Source organism: Coloeus monedula, assembly GCF_965178545.1.
Source record: "Coloeus monedula genome assembly, chromosome: 40".
NCBI classification, from domain to species: domain Eukaryota; kingdom Metazoa; phylum Chordata; class Aves; order Passeriformes; family Corvidae; genus Coloeus; species Coloeus monedula.
The window spans coordinates 1,075,633-1,098,165 of record NC_138820.1 but is presented as its reverse complement, the minus strand read 5'-3'; the positions used below and the strand labels follow the sequence as shown (position 1 = coordinate 1,098,165).

The 22,533-nt window shown below is 60.0% G+C and overlaps 1 protein-coding gene across 2 annotated transcripts; it reads left to right on the top strand.

The window, feature by feature from the left end:
- Positions 1-2,451: 2,451 nt before the first annotated feature.
- Positions 2,452-21,803, top strand: TRAPPC14 (trafficking protein particle complex subunit 14). 2 transcript variants are annotated; one of them, XM_082300549.1, is made up of 11 exons: positions 2,452-3,012; positions 7,717-7,812; positions 8,918-9,134; positions 10,155-10,241; positions 11,885-12,005; positions 13,663-13,810; positions 14,282-14,364; positions 15,632-15,792; positions 18,239-18,295; positions 19,726-19,907; positions 21,633-21,803. In XM_082300549.1, exons 1-11 carry the CDS (start codon positions 2,512-2,514, stop codon positions 21,714-21,716), a joined length of 1,737 nt encoding a protein of 578 aa, XP_082156675.1. In that variant the 5' UTR covers positions 2,452-2,511; the 3' UTR covers positions 21,717-21,803. The 2 variants fall into 2 exon arrangements, with proteins under 2 accessions (XP_082156675.1, XP_082156674.1); XM_082300548.1 differs by having other exon boundaries at positions 18,168-18,295.
- The last annotated feature ends 730 nt before the right edge of the window (positions 21,804-22,533 follow it).

The window sequence follows — 22,533 nt, the reverse complement described above, 5'->3', positions numbered from 1 at the left end:
GGTTCTGAGCTACGATTGGTCCAGAAGCGAAAAGGGGCGTGGCATCGACGCGCTCGGCACTCGGCTCAGCGCTCTCTCCTCGCTCGACTCCACGCCCTGCGCGTGCGCATTGCCCAGGCCGCGCCCGGAAGCGCCGAACGGGCCCGGACCGGACCCGGGACCCCCCCGGGACCCCCCGGACCCCCCCAGGACCCCCCCGGGACCCCCCCCCGGGACCCCCCGGTAACCCCGGAGCCCCCCGGGACCCCCCGGATCCCCTCAGCGTCCTCCCCCCGCGATCCCCCCCCGGGACCCCCTCAGGACCCCCCCACCCCAGAACCCCCCCGGGATCCCCTCAGGACCCCCCCCGGTATTCCCGGGACCCCCCCGTTTTCCTCCCGTTATTCCCCCCAAAATTCCCGGTTTTCCCTCGGGATTTAAGGCCCCGATCCCCCCCCCCCCCGTCCCCCCAAACATTCCCGGGATTCCACCGGGATTTAAGCCCCCAATTCCCGCAGTTTTCCCGGGATTTAATCCCCGTTTTCCCCCAATATTCCCGAAATTCCGCCGGGATTTAATCCCGAAATTCCCTCGGGATTTAGCCCGAAATTCCCTCGGGATTTAACCCTTTCCTCCCCGCATTCCCCCCTTTTTTCCCCCCATTTTTCTCCCGTTTTTCCTCTGCTTTTTCCCCCGTTTTTTTCCCATTTTTTCCCATTTCCCCCCCATTTTTCCCCCCCCTTTCTTCTCCCGCTTTTCTCCCCATTCCCCCCATTTTTCCCCTAATTTTTTCCCTTTTTTTCTCCCGTTTTTCCCCATTTCCCCCCGGTTTTCTCCCGGTTTTTTTCCCATTTTTTCTCCCGTTTTTTCCCATTTTCTCCCATTTCCCCCCTAACTTTTTCCCGTTTTCCCCCCTTTCCCCCCATTTTTTCTCGCGTTTTTTCCCCGGTTTTTTCTCGTGCTTTTCCCCCCGTTTTTCCTCCCTTTTCTCCCCGTTTTTTCCCCTCTTTTATCCCCATTTTTTCTCCCATTTTTTCCTCTTCTCTCCCGTTTTTCTCGTAGTTTTTCCCCCCTTTTCTCCCCCTTTTCCCCCCGTTTTTTCCCCGTTTTCCCCTCTTTCCCCCCCATTTTTCCTCCCGTTTTTCCCCCAGTTTTCCCCGTTTTTCTCATAGTTTTTTCCCCCCATTTTTTCCCCGGTTTTCCCCCATTTCCCCCTTTTTTCCCTCATTTTCCTTGTGGTTTTTCCCCTGTTTTTTCCACATTTTTTTCCTTGTTTTTTCTGTGTTTTCCCCCCATTTTTTCCCCCCGTTTTTCTCGTAGTTTTTCCCCCTTTCTCCCCCTTTTTCCCTCATTTTTCTCATAGTTTATTCCCCGTTTTTCCCCCGTTTTCCCCCCATTTTTTCCCCGTTTTTCTCGTCGTTTTCCCCCGGTTTTCCCCCCATTTTTCTCATAGTTCATTCCCCGTTTTTCCCTGGTTTTCCCCCCATTTTCCCCGGTTTTTTCCCCGTTTTCCCCCATTTTCCCCCCATTTTTCCCCTCTTTTTCTTGTAGTTTTTTCCCCGTTTTTTCCCCTTTTTCCCCCCCTTTCCCCCCATTTTCCCCTCAGTTTTCTCGTAGTTTTCCCCCCTTTTCCTCCCATTTTTCTCATCGTTTTCCCCCCTTTTCCCCCCTTCTTCTCATCGTTTTTTCCCCTTTTTCCTCTCCTTTTCTCCCATTTCCCCCCATTTTTCTCATCGTTTTTTCCCCGTATTTCCCCCCTTTTCCCCCCATTTTTCTCATCGTTTCTCCCATTTTCCCCCATTTTTCTCATAGTTTATTTCCCCGTTTTTTCCCCCCTTTCCCCCCTTCTTCTCATCGTTTTTTCCCCTTTTTCCCCTCCTTTTCTCCCATTTCCCCCCATTTTTCTCATCGTTTTTTCCGCGTTTTTTCCTCCCATTTTTCTCATCGTTTCCCCCCTTTCCCCCCATTTTTCTCATCGTTTTCCCCCCTTTTTTCTCATCGTTCCCCCCTTCCCCCCCCATTTTTCTCATCGTTTTTTCCCCTTTTTCCCCCCTTTTCCCCCCATTTTTCTCATCGTTTCTCCCATTTCCCCCCATTTTTCTCATCGTTTTTTCCCCCCTTTTCCCCCTTCTTCTCATCGTTTTTTCCCCTTTTTCCCCTCCTTTTCTCCCCTTTCCCCCCATTTTTCTCATCGTTTATTTTCCGTTTTTCCCCCCTTTTCCCCCCATTTTTCTCATCGTTTCCCCCCTTTCCCCCCCATTTTTCTCATCGTTCCCCCCCATTTTTCTCATCGTATTTTCCCCTTTTTCCCCCCTTTTCCCCCCATTTTTCTCATCGTTTCCCCCCATTTTTCTCATCGTTTCCCCCCTTTCCCCCCCCATTTTTCTCATCGTTTCCCCCCTTTTCCCCCCATTTTTCTCATCGTTTCCCCCCCATTTTTCTCATCGTTTCCCCCCTTTTCCCCCCCATTTTTCTCATCGTTTTCCCCCCATTTTTCTCACCGTTCCCCCCCTTTCCCCTCCCCTCACCCCCATGGAATCCCAGTGCGATTACTCCATGTACTTCCCGGCCGTGCCTTTCCCTCCGCGGGAATTCCTGGCGGGAATCCCGGCCGGTTACCGCTCCCTGCCCCGCCGCAACCACCTCTACCTGGGCGAGACCGTGCGCTTCCTGCTGGTGCTGCGCTGCCGCCCCGGCAACCCCCCCAATCCCACCGGGAATCCCACCGGCAACCCCCCCGGGAATCCCCCCGGGAATCCTCCCAATCCCGCCGGCATCGCCGCGGGAAGAACCCCTTGGAGCGAGCTCGCCTCCTCGCTGGCCGCGCTGGCCACGGTCACCTGCGGCGATGGCAAAGGCGGCGGTGCCGAGGAGGAGGAGGAGGAGGAGGACGAGGAGGAGGAAGAGGAGGACGAGGAGGACGAGGAAGGGCGCCGGAAAAGCGGGAATGGCCGCGGGGAGCCGCCGCTTTTCCGGGAATGCCGCGCGCTGCTGACGCACTCCAGGGGCCCGCCGGGGTGTCCCGGGGCTGGGGTGGGTGACGGTGGCGGCAGAGCCGGGAATGTTGGGAATAGTGGGAATGTTGGGAATAGTGGGAATAATGGGAATGTTGGGAATGTTGGGAATGTTGGGAATAATGGGAACGGGGAGGCTCCGCTTTTTCCCGTTTTTTCCCGGGTGTTTTCACGTGTTCTCCCGGTTTTTTCCCGTTTTTTCCCCTTTTTTCCCATTTTTTCCTGGTTTTCCTGGGTTTTCCTGGTTTTCCCAGGTTTTTTCCCATTTTTTCCCACTTTTTTCCCATTTTTTCCCATTTTTTCCCATTTTTTCCCTTTTTTTCCTGGGTTTTCCTGGGTTTTTTCCCATTTTTTTCCCATTTCTTTCCCATTTTTTCCGGGAATTCCGAGTGTTCCCAAGGCGGATTCCATGATCCCCGGGGTGTCCCGGGGTTGGGTGGGTGACGGTGGGGGCAAAGCCGGGAATGTTGGGAATAATGGGAATGTTGGGAATGTTGGGAATGTTGGGAATAATGGGAACGAGGAGGCTCCGCTTTTTCCCTTTTTCTCCCGGTTTTTTCATGGTTTTTCCCCTTTTTTTCCCATTTTTTCCTGGGTTTTCCCGGTTTTTTCCCATTTTTTCCCATTTTTCCCCAGGTTTTCCCTGGTTTTCCCAGGTTTTTCCTGGGTTTGCCCTGGTTTTCCTGGTTTTCCCGTTTTTTTCCCATTTTTTCCTGGTTTTCCTGGTTTTCTCCCTTTTTTTCCCAGGTCTGCCCAGGTTTTTCCCACTTTTTCCCAGGTTTTCCTGGGTTTTCCCGGGTTTTCCTGGTTTTTTTCCCATTTTTTCCTGGGTTTTCCCATTTTTCCCGGGTTTTCCTGCTTTTCCCATTTTTTTCCCAGGTTTTCCCATTTTTTTCCTGGTTTTCCCAATTTTTTCCCAGTTTTTCCCAGTTTTTCCTGATTTTTCCTGGTTTTTCCCATTTTTTCCCATTTTTTCCTGGTTTTCCTGGTTTTCCCGGTTTTTCCTGGGTTTTCCTGGGTTTTTTCCCATTTTTTCCCATTTTTTTCCCGTTTCTTTCCCATTTTTTCCGGGAATTCCGAGTGTTCCCAAGGCAGATTCCAGGATCCCCGGGGTGTCCCGGGGCTGGGGTGGGTGACGGTGGCGGCAGAGCCGGGAATGTTGGGAATAGTGGGAATAATGGGAATGTTGGGAATAATGGGAATGTTGGGAATAGTGGGAATGTTGGGAATGTTGGGAATAATGGGAACGAGGAGGCTCCGCTTTTTCCCGTTTTTTCCCGGGTGTTTTCCCGTGTTCTCCCGGTTTTTTCCTGGTTTTCCCCGTTTTTTCCCGGGTTTTCCTGGGTTTTCCTGGTTTTCCCATTTTTTCCCATTTTTTCCCATTTTTTCCTGGGTTTTCCCAGGTTTTTTCCCATTTTTTCCCATTTTTTCCCATTTTTTTCCCATTTTTTCCCATTTTTTCCTGGGTTTTCCCGGTTTTTCCTGGTTTTCCCATTTTTTCCCATTTTTTTCCCATTTTTTCCCATTTTTTCCCATTTTTTCCTGGGTTTTCCTGGGTTTTTTCCCATTTTTTCCCATTTTTTTCCCGTTTCTTTCCCATTTTTTCCGGGAATTCCGAGTGTTCCCAAGGCGGATTCCAGGATCCCCGGGGTGTCCCGGGGCTGGGGTGGGTGACGGTGGGGGCAGAGCCGGGAATGTTGGGAATAGTGGGAATAATGGGAATGTTGGGAATGTTGGGAATAATGGGAACGAGGAGGCTCCGCTTTTTCCCGTTTTTTCCCGGGTGTTTTCCCGTTTTCTCCCGGTTTTTTCATGGTTTTTCCCCTTTTTTTCCCATTTTTTCCTGGTTTTCCTGGGTTTTCCTGGTTTTCCCATTTTTTCCCATTTTTTTCCCATTTTTTCCCATTTTTTCCTGGGTTTTCCCATTTTTTCCCATTTTTTCCTGGGTTTTCCTGGGTTTTTTCCCATTTTTTCCCATTTTTTTCCCGTTTCTTTCCCATTTTTTCCGGGAATTCCGAGTGTTCCCAAGGCAGATTCCAGGATCCCCGGGGTGTCCCGGGGCTGGGGTGGGTGACGGTGGGGGCAGAGCCGGGAATGTTGGGAATGTTGGGAATGTTGGGAATGTTGGGAATAATGGGAACGAGGAGGCTCCGCTTTTTCCCGTTTTTTCCCGGGTGTTTTCCCGTTTTCTCCCGGTTTTTTCATGGTTTTTCCCCTTTTTTTCCCATTTTTTCCTGGGTTTTCCCGGTTTTTTCCCATTTTTTCCCATTTTTCCCCAGGTTTTCCTGGGTTTTCCCAGGTTTTTCCTGGGTTTGCCCTGGTTTTCCTGGTTTTCCCGTTTTTTTCCCATTTTTTCCTGGTTTTCCTGGTTTTCTCCCATTTTTTCCTAGGTCTGCCCAGGTTTTTCCCACTTTTTCCCAGGTTTTCCCGGGTTTTCCTGGTTTTTTTCCCATTTTTTCCTGGGTTTTCCCATTTTTCCCGTGTTTTCCTGCTTTTCCCATTTTTTTCCCAGGTTTTCCCATTTTTTTCCTGGTTTTCCCAATTTTTTCCCAGTTTTTCCCAGTTTTTCCTGATTTTTCCTGGTTTTCCCCATTTTTCCCATTTTTTCCTGGTTTTCCCAGGTTTTCCTGGGTTTTCCCAGGTTTTCCCGGTTTTTTCCCATTTTTCCCCATTTTTTCCTGGTTTTCCTGGTTTTCCCATTTTTTCCTGGGTTTTCCTGGGTTTTTTCCCATTTTTTCCCATTTTTTTCCCGTTTTTTTCCCATTTTTTCCGGGAATTCCGAGTGTTCCCAAGGCGGATTCCAGGATCCCCGGGGTGTCCCGGGGCTGGGGTGGGTGACGGCGGCGGCAGAGCCGGGAATGTTGGGAATAGTGGGAATATTGGGAATGTTGGGAATGTTGGGAATGTTGGGAATGTTGGGAATAATGGGAACGAGGAGGCTCCGCTTTTTCCCGTTTTTTCCCGGGTGTTTTCCCTTTTTCTCCCGGTTTTTTCATGGTTTTTCCCCTTTTTTCCCATTTTTTCCCATTTTTTCCTGGGTTTTCCTGGTTTTCCCAGGTTTTTTCCCATTTTTTCCCATTTTTTCCTGGGTTTCCTGGTTTTCCCGGTTTTTCCTGGGTTTTCCTGGGTTTTTTCCCATTTTTTCCCATTTTTTTCCCGTTTCTTTCCCATTTTTTCCGGGAATTCCGAGTGTTCCCAAGGCGGATTCCAGGATCCCCGGGGTGTCCCGGGGCTGGGGTGGGTGACGGTGGGGGCAGAGCCGGGAGTGTTGGGAATAGTGGGAATAATGGGAATGTTGGGAATGTTGGGAATAATGGGAACGAGGAGGCTCCGCTTTTTCCCGTTTTTTCCCGGGTTTTTTCCCGTTTTCTCCCGGTTTTTTCATGGTTTTTCCCCTTTTTTCCCATTTTTTCCTGGGTTTTCCTGGGTTTTCCTGGTTTTCCCAGGTTTTTTCCCATTTTTTCCCATTTTTTCCCTTTTTTTCCCGGGTTTTCCCAGGTTTTTCCTGGGTTTGCCCTGGTTTTCCTGGTTTTCTGGTTTTTTTCCCATTTTTTCCTGGTTTTCCTGGGTTTTCTCCCTTTTTTCCCCAGGTCTGCCCAGGTTTTTCCCACTTTTCCCAGGTTTTCCTGGGTTTTCCTGGTTTTCCTGGGTTTTTTTTCCATTTTTTCCTGGATTTTCCCATTTTTCCCCATTTGTTCCCGGGTTTTCCTGGTTTTCCCAGTTTTTTCTGAGATTTTCCCATTTTTTTCCCAGGTTTTCCCAGTTTTTCCTGGGTTTTCCTGGGTTTCCTGGGTTTTCCTGTTTTCTCCCGGTTTTTTCCTGGTTTTCCCATTTTTTTCCCAGTTTTTCCCGGTTTTTTTCCCATTTTCTCCTGGTTTTTTCCTGCTTTTTCCCCCTTTTTCCTGTTTTTTCCCAGTTTTTCCTGGTTTTTCCCATTTTTCCCCGGGTTTTCCCAGGTTTTTCCCGGGTTTTCCTGGGTTTTCCTGGTTTTCCCGTTTTTCTCCCATTTTTTCCCAGGTCTTCCCAGGTTTTCCCCAGTTTTTCTCAGGTTTTCCCGGGTTTTCCTGGTTTTTTTCCTGTGTTTTCCTAGGTTTTCCTGGTTTTTCCCAGGTTTTCCTGGTGTTCCCGGTTTTTCCTGTTTTTTCCCGGTTTTTCCTGGTTTTCCCAGTTTTTTCCCATTTTTTCCCAGTTTTCCCCGGTTTCTCCTGGGTTTTCCCAGTTTTTTTCCCATTTTTTTTCAGTTTTTCCTGGTTTTCCTGGTTTTTTTCCCATTTTTTTCCCAGGTTTTCCGGGTTTTTTCCCATTTTTTTTCTGGGTTTTCCTGTTTTTTTCCCATTTTTTTCCCCACTTTCTCCTGTTCTTTCCTTTTTTTTTCCCCCCCAGATTTTCCCATTTTTTCCCCGTTTTCTCCTGGTTTTTTCCCCTTTTTTCCTGTTTCTCCCTAGTTTTTTCTCTTTTTTTTCTTGGCTTTTTCCCAATTTTTCCAATTTTTTTCCCATTTCTCCACTTTTTCCAGGAATTCCGAGCGTTCCCAATGCGAATCCCGGGGATTTTCGGGGCCGGGGCGGGTGGCAAAGGTGACAGAGGGGACACTGGGAGGTGACGCGGGGGGTGGCAGATCCCAGATTTTCCCAGATTTTCCCGGATTTTCCCGTTTTTTCCCGTTTTTTCCCGGATTTTCCCGTTTTTTCCCGGATTTTCCTGGATTTCCCGGCCTCCCCAGGTGCCCGTGGAGGATCCCATCGTCTCCACGGACGAGGTCATCTTCCCGCTGACCGTGGCGCTGGACAGGCTCCCGCCCGGCACCGGCAAGGCCAAGGTGGGGACACCCCGGGGACACCCCGGGGACACCCTGGGGACACCTTGGGGACATTGGGGACACCCTGGGGACACCCTGGGGGCATTTGGGGACATTGGGGACACCCTGGGGGCATTTGGGGACATTGGGGACATTGGGGACACCTTGGGGACACCCTGGGGACACCTTGGGGACATCGGGGGCACCTTGGGGACACCCTGGGGACACCCTGGGGACATTGGGGACCTTGGGGACACCCTGGGGACATTGGGGACACCCTGGGGACACCTTGGGGGCACCTTGGGGACACCTTGGGGACACCTTGGGGACATTGGGGACACCCTGGGGACACCCTGGGGGCATTTGGGGACATTGGGGACATTGGGGACACCTTGGGGACACCCTGGGGACACCTTGGGGACATCGGGGGCACCTTGGGGACACCCTGGGGACACCCTGGGGACACCTCGGGGACATTTGGGGACCTTGGGGACACCCTGGGGACACCCTGGGGACACCTGGGGGCATTTGGGGACACCTTGGGGACACCCTGGGGACCCTGGGGACACCTGGGGACATCCTGGGGACACCCTGGGGACACCTTGGGGACACCCTGGGGACACCCTGGGGACATTGGGAATGGGATGGGAGGGACCTTGGGGACACCTTGGGGACCTTGGGGACATTTGGGGACACCCTGGGGACATTTGGGGACACCTCGGGGAGAGCCCGGGGACATTGGGGACACCCTGGGGACACCCTGGGGACATTTGGGGGACGCCTCGGGGACATTTGGGGACACTTTGGGGACACCTCGGGGAGAGCCCGGGGACATTGGGGACACCCTGGGGACCTTGGGAATGGGATGGGAGGGACCTTGGGGACACCCTGGGGACACCTTGGGGACATCGGGGGCACCTTGGGGACACCCTGGGGACACCTCGGGGACATTTGGGGACCTTGGGGACACCCTGGGGACCTTGGGAATGCGATGGGACGGACCCTGGGGACATTTGGGGACATCGGGCGTGGCAGGGGAGGAGCTGGGGGCCACCTCGGGGTCCCTTTGGGGCCACCTCGGGGTCCCTTTGGGGCCAGCGCCCGCGTGTCCCCCGCGTGTCCCCAGATCGTGGTGACCGTGTGGCAGCGGGACACGGAGCCGCCGGAGCTGCGGGAGCGCCCGGAGCCGGGGCCGGACGGGCCGGAGCCGCGGCCGGAGCGGCCGGAGGGGCCGGAGCCGGGGCCGGACGGGGCAGCGCCGGGCACCGGGTACCTGAGGCTGCTGCAGGGCCGCGCCCCCGGGCAGGTGTTCCGGCAGCAGCGCGGAGCCTTCAAGGCACAGGGTGGGGACATCGGCGCGAGTGTCCCCGAGTGTCACCCGAGTGTCACCTCCCCCCTGCTGCCACCCCCGAGTGTCCCCGAGTGTCACCCGAGTGTCACCCGAGTGTCCCCCGAGTGTCACCTCCCCCGTGGTGCCACCCCCGAGTGTCCCCGAGTGTCACCCGAGTGTCCCCGAGTGTCACCCGAGTGTCACCTCCCCCCCGGTGCCACCCCCGAGTGTCCCCGAGTGTCACCCGAGTGTCACCCGAGTGTCACCGAGTGTCACCTCCCCCCCGGTGCCACCCCCGAGTGTCCCCGAGTGTCACCCGAGTGTCACCGAGTGTCACCCGAGTGTCACCTCCCCCCTGCTGCCACCCCCGAGTGTCCCCGAGTGTCACCCGAGTGTCACCTCCCCCCTGGTGCCACCCCCGAGTGTTACCCGAGTGTCACCTCCCCCGTGGTGCCACCCCCGAGTGTCACCCGAGTGTCCCCGAGTGTCACCTCCCGCCCGGTGCCACCCCCGAGTGTCCCCGAGTGTCACCCGAGTGTCACCCCAGTGTCCCCCGAGTGTCACCTCCCCCCTGCTGCCACCCCCGAGTGTCCCCAAGTGCCCCTGGCTGTCCCCAAGTGTCCCCGGCTGCCCCTGAGTGTCCCCTGGCTGTCCCCAAATGTCCCCTGGCTGTCCCCAAGTGTCCCCTGGCTGTCCCCAAATGTCCCCCGGCTGTCCCCAAGTGTCCCCGGCTGTCCCCAAGTGTCCCCTGGCTGTCCCCAAGTGTCCCCGGCTGTCCCCAAATGTCCCCTGGCTGTCCCCAAGTGTCCCCTGGCTGTCCCCAAATGTCCCCCGGCTGTCCCCAAGTGTCCCCGGCTGTCCCCAAGTGTCCCCTGGCTGCCCCTGAGTGTCCCCGGCTGTCCCCAAGTGTCCCCTGCCTGTCCCCAAATGTCCCCCGGCTGTCCCCAAATGTCCCCTGCCTGTCCCCAAGTGTCCCCTGCCTGTCCCCAAGTGTCCCCGGCTGTCCCCAAGTGTCCCCTGCCTGTCCCCGCAGTGTCAACGCTGCTGACGGTGCTGCCACCCCCCCGTGTCCGGTGCCGCCAGGTGACCGTGTCCGGCAAGTACCTGACCGTGCTCAAAGGTGCCACTCTGGGGACATCGGGGACATCAGGGGGGGGTTGGGGACATCAGGGGGGTTTGGGGACAAAGAGGGGTTGGGGACATCCAGGGGGGTTTGGGGACATCGGGGGGTTTGGGGACAAAGGGGGGTTGGGGACATCCAGGGGGGTTTGGGGACATCAGGGGGGTTTGGGGACATCGGGGGGGGTTGGGGACATCGGGGGGGGTTGGGGACAAAGAGGGAGTGGGGGAGGATTTGGGGACAAAGGGAGGGACAGAGGGAGGGGGGGACAAAGAGGACAAAGGGTCACCGCCCCTCCCCCCCAACGTCCCCAAATATTCCCTGATGTCCCCAAATGTCACCGACGTCCCCAAACATCCCCAGATTCCTCCAATGTCCCCAACACCTCCCTGATGTCCCCAAAAGTCCCCAAATGCCCCTTTTCAACCCAAATGTCCCCAACACCTCCCTGATGTCCCCAAAAGTCCCCAACGCCTCCGCAGTGTCCCCAATGTCCCCAATGTCCTGTGATGTCCCCTGTGATGTCCCCAATGTCCCCAAATGTCCCCAATGCCCCCAAAAGTCCCCAAATGCCCCTTTTCAACCCAAATGTCCCCAAGACCTCCCCGATGTCCCCAACACCCCCAATGTCCCCAATGTCCCCTGTGCTGTCCCCAGTGTCCCCAACACCCCCAACACCCCCAATGTTCTCAATGTCCCCAACACCTCCCCGGTGTCCCCAATGTCCCCAACGTCCCCAAACATCTCCAATGTCTCTGATGTCCCCAACGTCCCCGATGGTGTCCCCTGTGGTGTCCCCAAGACCCCAAACACCCCCAATGTCCCCAATGATGTCCCCAATGTCCCCGATGGTGTCCCCAATGTCCCCGATGGTGTCCCCAATGTCCCCAGTGCTCAATGGCAGCTCGCAGGAGGAGCTCTCCATGTGGGATGTGCAGATCCTACCCCGTGTCCCCAATGTCCCTGATGGTGTCCCCAATGTCCCCTGCAGTGTCCCCCATGTCCCCGATGTCCCCAATGTCCCTGATGGTGTCCCCAGTGTCCCCAATGATGTCCCCAATGTCCCTGATGGTGTCCCCAGTGTCCCCAATGATGTCCCCAATGTCCCCAATGATGTCCCCAATGTCCCTGATGATGTCCCCAATGTCCCCAATGATGTCCCCAATGTCCCTGATGATGTCCCCAATGTCCCCAATGATGTCCCCAATGTCCCTGATGATGTCCCCAATGTCCCCGATGGTGTCCCCAATGTCCCTGATGGTGTCCCCAATGTCCCCAATGACCCTGATGGTGTCCCCAATGTCCCCAATGATGTCCCCAATGTCCCCTGCAGTGTCCCCCATGTCCCCGATGGTGTCCCCAATGTCCCCAATGTCCCCGATGGTGTCCCCAATGTCCCCGATGATGTCCCCAATGTCCCTGATGGTGTCCCCAATGTCCCCAATGACCCTGATGATGTCCCCAATGTCCCCAATGATGTCCCCAATGTCCCCAGTGCTCAGTGGCAGCTCGCAGGAGGAGCTCTCCGTGTGGGACGTGCAGATCCTGCCCCGTGTCCCCGATGTCCCCAATGTCCCCAATGATGTCCCCAATGTCCCCGATGATGTCCCCAATGTCCCCGATGGTGTCCCCAATGTCCCCAGTGCTCAATGGCAGCTCGCAGGAGGAGCTCTCCGTGTGGGACGTGCAGATCCTGCCCAATTTCAACGCCAGCTACCTGCCTGTGATGCCCGACGGCTCCGTGCTGCTCGTGGACGACGTCTGGTGAGACACCGGGCACGGGGACAGCATGGGGACAGCTTGGGGACAGCGTGGGGACAGCTTGGGGACAGTTTGGGGACAGTGTGGGGACACGGTGGGGACAAGGATAGCGTGGGGACAGCTCGGGAACACCGTGGGGACAGCTTGGGGACAGGGACAGCTCAGGGACACCGTGGGGACAGGGACAGCTCAGGGACAGCGTGGGGACAGGGACAGCACGGGGACAGCACAGGGACAGCACGGGGATAGCTCGGGGACAGCACGGGGACAGCTCGGGGACAGGGACAGCATGGGGACACCGTGGGGATGGGGACAACGTGGGGACAGCGTGGGGACACAGTGGGGACAGGGACAGCTCGGGGACAATTTGGGGACAGGGACAGTGTGGGGACAGCTCGGGGACAGGGACACTGCGGGGACAGGGACAGCTCGGGGACAATTTGGGGACAGGGACAGTGTGGGGACAGCTCGGGGACAATTTGGGGACAGGGACACTGCAGGGACAGCGCCGGGATGGTCACCCACTGGTTATTGGGGACAGTCACAGCCCTTGGGGACACCATGAGGACTTTGGGGACACTGTGGGGACCTTGGGGATGGTGAGGGGACTTGGGGACAATGAGGAGAGCTTGGGGATGGCCTGAGGACCTTGGGGACAACGCTGGGACCTTGGGGACAAGGTGGGGACCTTGGGGACAATGAGGAGACCTTGGGGACGGTGAGGGGACTTGGGGACACTGTGGGGACTTTGGGGACAATGGGGAGACCTTGGGGATGGCCTGAGGACCTTGGGGACACTGTGGGGACCTTGGGGACCTCAGGAACGGGAGGGAACTTCAGGGACAATGAGGAGACCTTGGGGACACTGTGGGGACCTCGGGGATGGCCCGAGGACCTTGGGGACAATGAGGAGACCTTGGGGACACCATGGGGACCTTGGAGATGGCCTGAGGACCTTGGGGACAATGAGGGGACCTTGGGGACAAGGTGGGGATCTTGGGGACCTCAGGAACGGGACGGAACTTTGGGGACAACGTGGGGACTTCAGAGATGGGACCTGTCCCCTGGTTGTCCCCACTGTCCCCTGGTTGTCCCCACTGTCCCCTGACTGTCCCCACTGTCCCCTGGTTGTCCCCACTGTCCCCTGGTTGTCCTCACTGTCCCCTGGCTGTCCCCGCTGTCCCCTGGCTGTCCCCACTGTCCCTTGGCCATCCCCACTGTCCCCTGGTTGTCCCCAATGTCCCCTGGCCATCCCCACTGTCCCCTGGCTGTCCCCACTGTCCCCTGGTCATCTCCACTGTCCCCTGGCTGTCCTCACTGTCCCTTGGTCATCCCCGCTGTCCCCACTGTCCCCTGGCCGTCCCCACTGTCCCTTGGTCATCCCCACTGTCCCCTGGCTGTCCCCACTGTCCCCTGACTGTCCCCACTGTCCCTTGGTCATCCCCACTGTCCCCTGGCCATCTCCACTGTCCCCTGGCTGTCCCCACTGTCCCCTGGTCATCCCCACTGTCCCCTGGCCGTCCCCACTGTCCCCTGGTCATCCCCACTGTCCCCTGGCCATCCCCACTGTCCCTTGGTCATCCCCACTGTCCCCTGGCCGTCCCCACTGTCCCGTGGTCATCCCCACTGTCCCCTGGCTGTCCCCACTGTCCCCTCACAGCCACCACTCCGGGGAGGTGCCGGTCGGCGCCTTCTGCCGCGTGCCCGGCGTGGCCTCGGCGTGGCCGTGTCCCCTGAGCGCCCTGGAGGAGCAGAACTTCCTGTTCCAGCTGCAGGCGCCCGAGCGGCCACCGAGGGACACCAAGGAGGTCAGGGGACACCTGGGGACACCTGGGGACACCTGGGGACACCGGGGGACAACCATCAAAAGCCATCAGAGACAACCAAGGGGTTTCATCTCACCTTGGTGGCGTCACGAGTGTCCCCACGTGAGATGTCCTCGGGGTCGGGGACAGCTCTCGGGGGTCCCTGGGGGGGTTGGGGACACTTGGGGACAACAATTGAGGGCCACCAGGCTCGGCCAAGGGGGACTTGTCCCACCCTGGTGGCACCAGAGCTGTTCCCAAGTTGGGGTTGGGGACAATCCTTGCGGGGTTTGGGGACACTTGGGGACAACCATGGAGCCCCCCCAAGATGCCACCACCCCCCCCTTGACGGGGATGTGCCCGGGTTTGGTGACAATGCCCCGTTGTCCCCGCGGTCCCTGGTGGCCTCGGTGGCTTTGGGGACGTGGAGGCCACCCCAGGTGACAGCGAGGTGACGGCGGCGTCCCCAAGCAGGGCCTGGAGGTGCCGCTGGTGGCCGTGGTCCGGTGGTCGACGCCGAAGCTGCCGTTCACCAACAGCATCGTCACCCACTACCGGTGAGCGTCACCCGATGTCACCTCGGTGTCACCTCGGTGTCACCCGATGTCACCTCGGTGTCACCGCGCTGTCCCCAGCGCTCCCAGAGCCGCCTGTGGTGCCACCAGCTCCTTGTGCCCTCCCTGGCCCTGTGTCACCACGTCCACTCCTTCGGAGGGGTCCCCACGATGCCACCTCGATGTCCCCAATGTCCCCACGATGTCCCCAAGACCCCAAAAGCCTCTTGACCATCCAGAGCCGCTCCTGGCCGTGCCACCACCTCCTGTCCCCGTGCCACCGCGTCCCCAGAGCCTTGTGGGGCTCCTCGGGGTGGCCCTGGGGTTGTCCCCACGATGCCACCCCGCTGTCCCTGCTGTCCCCGCGATGCCACCCCGCTGTCCCCACTGTCCCCACGATGCCACCCCACTGTCCCTGCTGTCCCCACTGTGTCCGCTATCCCCACGATGCCACCCTGCCATCCCCGCTGTCCCCACGATGCCACCCTGCCATCCCCGCTGTCCCTGCCGTCCCTGCTGTCCCCACGATGCCACCCTGCCATCCCCGCTGTTCCTGCTGTCCCTGCTGTCCCCATGCCACCCGACTGTCCCTGCCATCCCCACGATGCCACCCTGCCATCCCCGTGATGCCACCCCACTGTCCCCGCTGTCCCCACCGTCCCCGCGATGCCACCCCGCTGTCCCTGCTGTCCCTGCTGTCCCCATAATGCCACCCGACTGTCCCCACTGTCCCATGATGCCACCCTGCCGTCCCTGCCGTCCCCACTGTCCCCATGACACCACCCCGCTGTCCCCACCGTCCCCACGATGCCACCCTGCCATCCCTGCTGTCCCCACGATGCCACCCTGCCATCCCTGCTGTCCCCATGATGCCACCCTGCCATCCCCACTGTCCCTGCCATCCCCGCCGTCCCCACGATGCCACCCTGCCGTCCCCACTGTCCCCACGATGCCACCCTGCCATCCCCACTGTCCCCACTGTCCCCACTGTCCCCACTGTCCCCACGATGCCACCCTGCCGTCCCCACTGTCCCCACCGTCCCCACGATGCCACCCTGCCATCCCCACTGTCCCCACTGTCCCCGCTGTCCCTGCCGTCCCCACGATGCCACCCTGCCATCCCCGCTGTCCCCACTGTCCCTGCCGTCCCCACGATGCCACCCTGCCATCCCCACTGTCCCCACTGTCCCCACGATGCCACCCTGCCATCCCCACGATGCCACCCTGCCGTCCCCGCCGTCCCCACGATGCCACCCCGCCGTGCCCTCAGGCTGCCGAGCATCCGGCTGGAGCGGCCGCGCTTTGTGATGACGGCCACCTGCGAGTCGCCCGTGGTGGCCCTGCAGCGCTTCGACGTCACCTACACGCTGCTCAACGAGCTGCAGGACTTCCTGGCCGTGCGGCTCGTCTGGACGCCCGAGGCCACCGCCGGTACTGGGGGCACTGGGGGCACTGGGGGGCACTGGGGGCGCTGGGGGTGTTGGGGACAGTTTGGGGGTGCTGGGGATACTGGAGGCACTGGGGGTGCTGGGGGCACTGGGGGGGACTGGGGGGGACTGGGGGCACTGGGGGGGACTGGGGGCGCTGGGGGTGCTGGGGACAGTTTGGGACGCTGGGGATACTGGGGGCACTGGGGGCACTGGGGGAGCTGGGGGCACTGGGGGTGCTGGGGACAAGGGGGATACTGGGAATACTGGGGATACTGGGGGCACTGGGGTGCACTGGGGGCGCTGGGGGAGCTGGGGGTGCTGGGGGTGCTGGGGACAAGTGGGATACTGGGAATACTGGGAATACTGGGGGCACTGGGGGGTACTGGGGGCACTGGGGACACTGGGGGGTACTGGGGGTACTGGGGGAGCTGGGGGCACTGGGGGTGCTGGGGACAAGGGGGATACTGGGAATACCGGGGATACTGGGGGCACTGGGGTGCACTGGGGGTGCTGGGGGAGCTGGGGGTGCTGGGGACAAGGGGGATACTGGGAATACTGGGAATACTGGGGATACTGGGGGCACTGGGGGCTACTGGGGGCACTGGGGGCACTGAGGACGCTGGGGGAGCTGGGGACAGTTTGGGGGTGCTGGGGATACTGGGGATACTGGGGGCACTGGGGGTGCTGGGGGCACTGGGGGGGACTGGGGGGGACTGGGGGCACTGGGGGTGCTGGGGATGCTGGGGACAGTTTGGGGGTGCTGGGGATACTGGGGATACTGGGGGTGCTGGGGGGGACTGGGGGCACTGGGGGCACTGAGGACGCTGGGGGTGTTGGGGACAGTTTGGGGGTGCTGGGGATACTGGGGGCACTGGGGATACTGGGGGCACTGGGGGTGCTGGGGGAGCTGGGGGCACTGGGGGGGACTGGGGGGGACTGGGGTGCACTGGGGGTGCTGGGGGAGCTGGGGGCGCTGGGGGTGCTGGGGACAAGGGGGAATACTGGGAATACTGGGAATACTGGGGATACTGGGGATACTGGGGGGGACTGGGGGTGCTGGGGGTGCTGGGGGTGCTGGGGACAAGGGGGATACTGGGAATACTGGGAATACTGGGGATACTGGGGGCACTGGGGATACTGGGGGCACTGGGGGTGCTGGGGGAGCTGGGGGCACTGGGGGGGACTGGGGGGGACTGGGGTGCACTGGGGGTGCTGGGGGAGCTGGGGGCGCTGGGGGTGCTGGGGACAAGGGGGATACTGGGAATACTGGGAATACTGGGGATACTGGGGATACTGGGGGGGACTGGGGGTGCTGGGGGTGCTGGGGGTGCTGGGGGTGCTGGGGACAAGGGGGATATTGGGAATACTGGGGATACTGGGGGCACTGGGGGTGCTGGGGGAGCTGGGGACAGTTTGGGGGTGCTGGGGATACTGGGGGCACTGGGGGGTACTGGGGACAAGGGGGATACTGGGGATACTGGGGGCACTGGGGGGCACTGGGGGCACTGGGGGTGCTGGGGGTGCTGGGGACAAGGGGGATACTGGGAATACTGGGGGGTACTGGGAGCACTGGGGGTACTGGGAGCACTGGGGGTGCTGGGGGAGCTGGGGACAGTTTGGGGGTGCTGGGGATACTGGGGATACTGGGGGCACTGGGGGTGCTGGGGGTGCTGGGGGTGCTGGGGACAAGGGGGATATTGGGAATACTGGGGATACTGGGGGCACTGGGGGTGCTGGGGGAGCTGGGGACAGTTTGGGGGTGCTGGGGATACTGGGGGCACTGGGGGGGACTGGGGGTGCTGGGGACAAGGGGGATACTGGGAATACTGGGGGGTACTGGGAGCACTGGGGGTGCTGGGGGGACTGGGGATACTGGGGACACTGGGGATACTGGGGATACTGGGGGTGCTGGGGACACTGGGGGTGCTGGGGACAGTCTGGGGGTGCGGGGGGTATTGGGGATACTGGGGGGTACTGGAAATACTGGGGGTGTTGGGGACAAAAAAAATCCAAAAAAACCCCCGAAAAAATCCAAAAAAAATTCCAAAAAAACCTGGAAAAAATCCAAAACAAAATCGAAAAAAAAATCCCCCCAAAAAATCTCAAAAAATCCAAAAAAATCCTCTCAAAAAATACAAAAAAATCCCCAAAAATACAAAAAAAATCCCAACCCCCCCCCCAAAAAATCCAAAAGAACTCCAAAAAAAACCAAAAAAATCCCCAAAAAAACCCCTAAAAAATAAAAAAAAATCCAAAAAAACTCCCAAAAACCCCCCAAAAAATCCGAAAAAATTCCAAAAAAATCCAAAAAAAATCCCAAAAAATCCCCAAACCCCCCCGACCGCCCCCAACCCCCCCTGTGCCACCCCCGGGCAGGGAGGGCGCGGGGCTCGCTGGACTCGGTCGTTTGCCACACGCCGCTGACCAACCTGGGCTACTCCCGCAAGGGCAGCGCCCGCACCTTCCGCGTGGCCTTCCAGGCACTGCGCGCCGGGCTCTTCGAGGTCAGTGCCACCCCAGTGCCACCAGTGCCACCCCAGTGCCACCAGTGCCACCAGTGACACCCCAGTGCCACCCCAGTGCCACCATTGCCAGCGTTATCCCGTTCCCAGTATGCCCAGTATGCCCAGTATGCCCATTCCAGGCACTGCGCGCCGGGCTCTTCGAGGTCAGTGCCACCCCAGTGCCACCAGTGCCACCCCAGTGCCACCCCAGTGCCACCAGTGACACCCCAGTGCCACCATTGCCAGCGTTATCCCGTTCCCAGTATGCCCAGTATGCCCAGTATGCCCATTCCAGGCACTGCGCGCCGGGCTCTTCGAGGTCAGTGCCACCCCAGTGCCACCAGTGCCACCCCAGTGCCACCCCAGTGCCACCAGTGACACCCCAGTGCCACCCCAGTGCCACCATTGCCAGCGTTATCCCGTTCCCAGTATGCCCAGTATGCCCATTCCAGGTGCTCTGGGTGGGGCTCTTCGAGGTCAGTGCCACCCCAGTGCCACCAGTGCCACCAGTGCCACCCCAGTGCCACCAGTGCCACCAGTGACACCCCAGTGCCACCATTCCCAGCGTTATCCCATTCCCAGTATGCCCAGTATGCCCATTCCAGGCACTGCGCGCCGGGCTCTTCGACGTCAGTGCCACCCCAGTGCCACCAGTGCCACCCCAGTGCCACCCCAGTGCCACCGTTCTCAGCGTTATCCTGTTCCCAGTATGCCCAGTATCCCCAGTATGCCCATTCCAGTCCGTCCCCTCACCTTCCCGGTCCCTCCCAGTATGCCCCAGTTCCTCCCAGTAACTCTCAGTGCTCTCCCAGTTCATCCCAGTGCTCTCCCAGTATCCTGAAGTCCATTCCAGTCCCTCCCAGTGCTGCCAAACCCCTTCCCAGTCCCTCCCAGTACATCCCAGTCCGTCCCAGTGCCCCCAAACCCCCATCCCAGTAACTCCCAGTGCTACAAAACCCCTTCCCAGTCCCTCCCAGTACATCCCAGTCCGTCCCAGTGCCCCCAAACCCCCATCCCAGTAACTCCCAGTGCTACAAAACCCCTTCCCAGTCCCTCCCAGTTGCTCCCAGTCCCTCCCAGTGCTCCCAGTACCCCAAATACCCCCAAAACCTCATCCCAGTTGCTCCCAGTCCCTCCCAGTACATCCCAGTCCCTCCCAAGCCCCTCCCAGTCCCTCCCAGTGCTCCCAGTACCCCAAATACCCCCCCAAACCCCCCTCCCAGTTGCTCCCAGTCCCTCCCAGTGCCCCCAAACCCCCCTCCCAGTTGCTCCCAGTTGCTCCCAGTCCCTCCCAATCCCCTCCCAGTGCCTCCCAGTGCTCCCAGTACCCCAAATACCCCCCCAAACCCCCCTCCCAGTTGCTCCCAGTCCCTCCCAAGCCCCTCCCAGTGGCTCCCAGTGCTCCCAGTACCCGTCCTGTCCCCTCCCAGTTGTCCCAGCACATGAAGCTGAAGCTCCAGTTCACGGCCAGTGTCACCAGTGCCCCCCCCGAGGCCCGCCCAGTATCCCGCAAGAGCAGTCCCAGTTCCCCGGCCGTGCGCGAACTGGTGGCCGGACTGGGACGCTCCCAGTCCTTCTCCCACCAGCAGCCGACCCGCAGCCACCTCATGAGGTACTGGGAGCAACTGGGAGAGGACTGGGAGGGGATTTGGGGGAACTGGGAGGGACTGGGAGGGGATTTGGGGGAACTGGGAGGGACTGGGGGGGGATTTGGGGGCGCTGGGAGGGACTGGGAAGGTGTTGGGGATACTGGGAGGGCATTGGGGGATACTGGGAGGGCACTGGGAGTTACTGGGATGGGGTTTTGGGGGTACTGGGAGGGACTGGGAGGGCACGGGGTGATACTGGGAGTTACTGGGATGGGGTTTTGGGGGTACTGGGAGGGACTGGGAGAGCACTGGGGGCACTGGGATGTGACAAAGGGACACTGGGGACACCGGGGGTGACACCGGGAGGTGCCAGCGCTGCCTGGGGGGACACCGGGACACCGGGGTGATACTGGGGGGACACTGGGGGGACACTGGGGTGATACTGGGGGGACACCGGGGTGATACTGGGGTGATACTGGGGTGATACTGGGGGGACACTGGGGGGACACTGAGGTGACACTGGGGTGATACTGGGGGGACACTGGGGGGATACTGGGGGGACACTGGGGGGATACTGGGGTGACACAGGTGACACTGTGGGTGACACAGGTGACACTGTGGGTGACACTGTGGGTGACACTGGGTGCCACTGTCCCCAGGTCGGGCAGTGTCATGGAGCGCAGGGCCATCACCCCAGGGTGACACAGGTGACACAGGTGGCACTGTGGGTGACACTGTGGGTGACACTGGGTGCTGTCCCCAGGTCGGGCAGTATCATGGAGCGCAGGGCCATCACACCGGGGTGACACAGGTGACACTGTGGGTGACACTGTGGGTGACACTGGGTGCTGTCCCCAGGTCGGGCAGTGTCATGGAGCGCAGGGCCATCACCCCGGGGTGACACAGGTGACACAGGTGACACTGTGGGTGACACTGTGGGTGACACTGTGGGTGACACAGGTGACACTGGGTGACACTGTGGGTGACACAGGTGACACAGGTGACACTGGGTGCTGTCCCCAGGTCGGGCAGTGTCATGGAGCGCAGGGCCATCACCCCAGGGTGACACAGGTGACACTGTGGGTGACACTGGTGACACTGGGTGCCACTGTCCCCAGGTCGGGCAGTGTCATGGAGCGCAGGGCCATCACCCCGGGGTGACACAGGTGACACTGTGGGTGACACTGTGGGTGACACTGTGGGTGACACTGTGGGTGACACTGGGTGCTGTCCCCAGGTCGGGCAGTGTCATGGAGCGCAGGGCCATCACCCCAGGGTGACACAGGTGACACAGGTGACACTGGGTGACACTGTGGGTGACACTGTGGGTGCCACTGTCCCCAGGTCGGGCAGTGTCATGGAGCGCAGGGCCATCACCCCGGGGTGACACAGGTGACACTGTGGGTGACACTGTGGGTGCCACTGGGTGCTGTCCCCAGGTCGGGCAGTGTCATGGAGCGCAGGGCCATCACCCCGGGGTGACACAGGTGACACTGTGGGTGACACAGGTGACACTGGGTGCTGTCCCCAGGTCGGGCAGTGTCATGGAGCGCAGGGCCATCACCCCGGGGTGACACAGGTGACACAGGTGACACTGGGTGCTGTCCCCAGGTCGGGCAGTGTCATGGAGCGCAGGGCCATCACCCCAGGGTGACACAGGTGACACTGTGGGTGACACTGTGGGTGACACAGGTGACACAGGTGACACTGTGGGTGACACTGTGGGTGACACTGGGTGCTGTCCCCAGGTCGGGCAGTGTCATGGAGCGCAGGGCCATCACGCCGCCCGTGGGCTCGCCGGTGGGACGTCCCCTGTACCTGCCGCCGGGTGACAAAGCCGTGCTGGCGCTGGACAAGATCGCCAAGAGGGAGTGCAAGGTGCTGGTGGTGCCACCGGTCAAGTGACACCGCGGGGACGGCGCCGGGATGGCACCGGGATGGCACCGGGATGGCACCGGGACGGCTCGGGGACACCGCGGGGACAGCGCCGGGATGGCACCGGGACGGCACCGGGACGGCACCGGGACGGCTCGGGGACACCGCGGGGACGGCGCCGGGATGGCACCGGGATGGCACCGGGACGGCACCGGGACGGCTCGGGGACACCGCGGGGACGGCGCCGGGACATCGTGGGGACATCGTGGGGACAGGGCCACGCCCAGGGTCACCCCCAGAGCCTTGGGGACACCGGCACAGGGCCACCCCCGTGTCCCCAGAGCCACCCCGGTGTCCCCAGAGCCACCCCCAGAGCCTTGGGGACAATGGGGCAGGGCCACCCCCGTGTCCCCAAAGCCACCCCCAGAGCCTTGGGGACACTGGGGACACTGGGGACAATGGGGCAGGGCCACCCCCGTGTCCCCAGAGCCACCCCCAGAGCCTTGGGGACAATGGGGCAGGGCCACTCCCGTGTCCCCAGAGCCACCCTGGTGTCTCCAGAGCCACCCCCAGAGCCTTGGGGACACTGGGGACGATGGGGCAGGGCCACCCCGGTGTCCCCAAAGCCACCCCCAGAGCCTTGGGGACATTGGGGACAATGGGGCAGGGCCACCCCGGTGTCCCCAAAGCCACCCCTGGGACATTGGGGACACTGGGACAGGGCCACCCTGGTGTCCCCAGAGCCACCCCCAGAACCTTGGGGACATTGGGGAC

Bases quoted from the DNA above. Each gene is read 5' to 3' on its own strand.
- TRAPPC14 (XM_082300548.1), top strand. From the start codon at position 2,512: ATGGAATCCCAGTGCGATTACTCCATGTACTTCCCGGCCGTGCCTTTC. The intron at 12,006-13,662 runs GTGAGACACCGG...GTCCCCTCACAG, and splicing joins CTGCTCGTGGACGACGTCTG to CCACCACTCCGGGGAGGTGC. The intron at 19,908-21,632 runs GTACTGGGAGCA...TGCTGTCCCCAG, and splicing joins ACCCGCAGCCACCTCATGAG to GTCGGGCAGTGTCATGGAGC.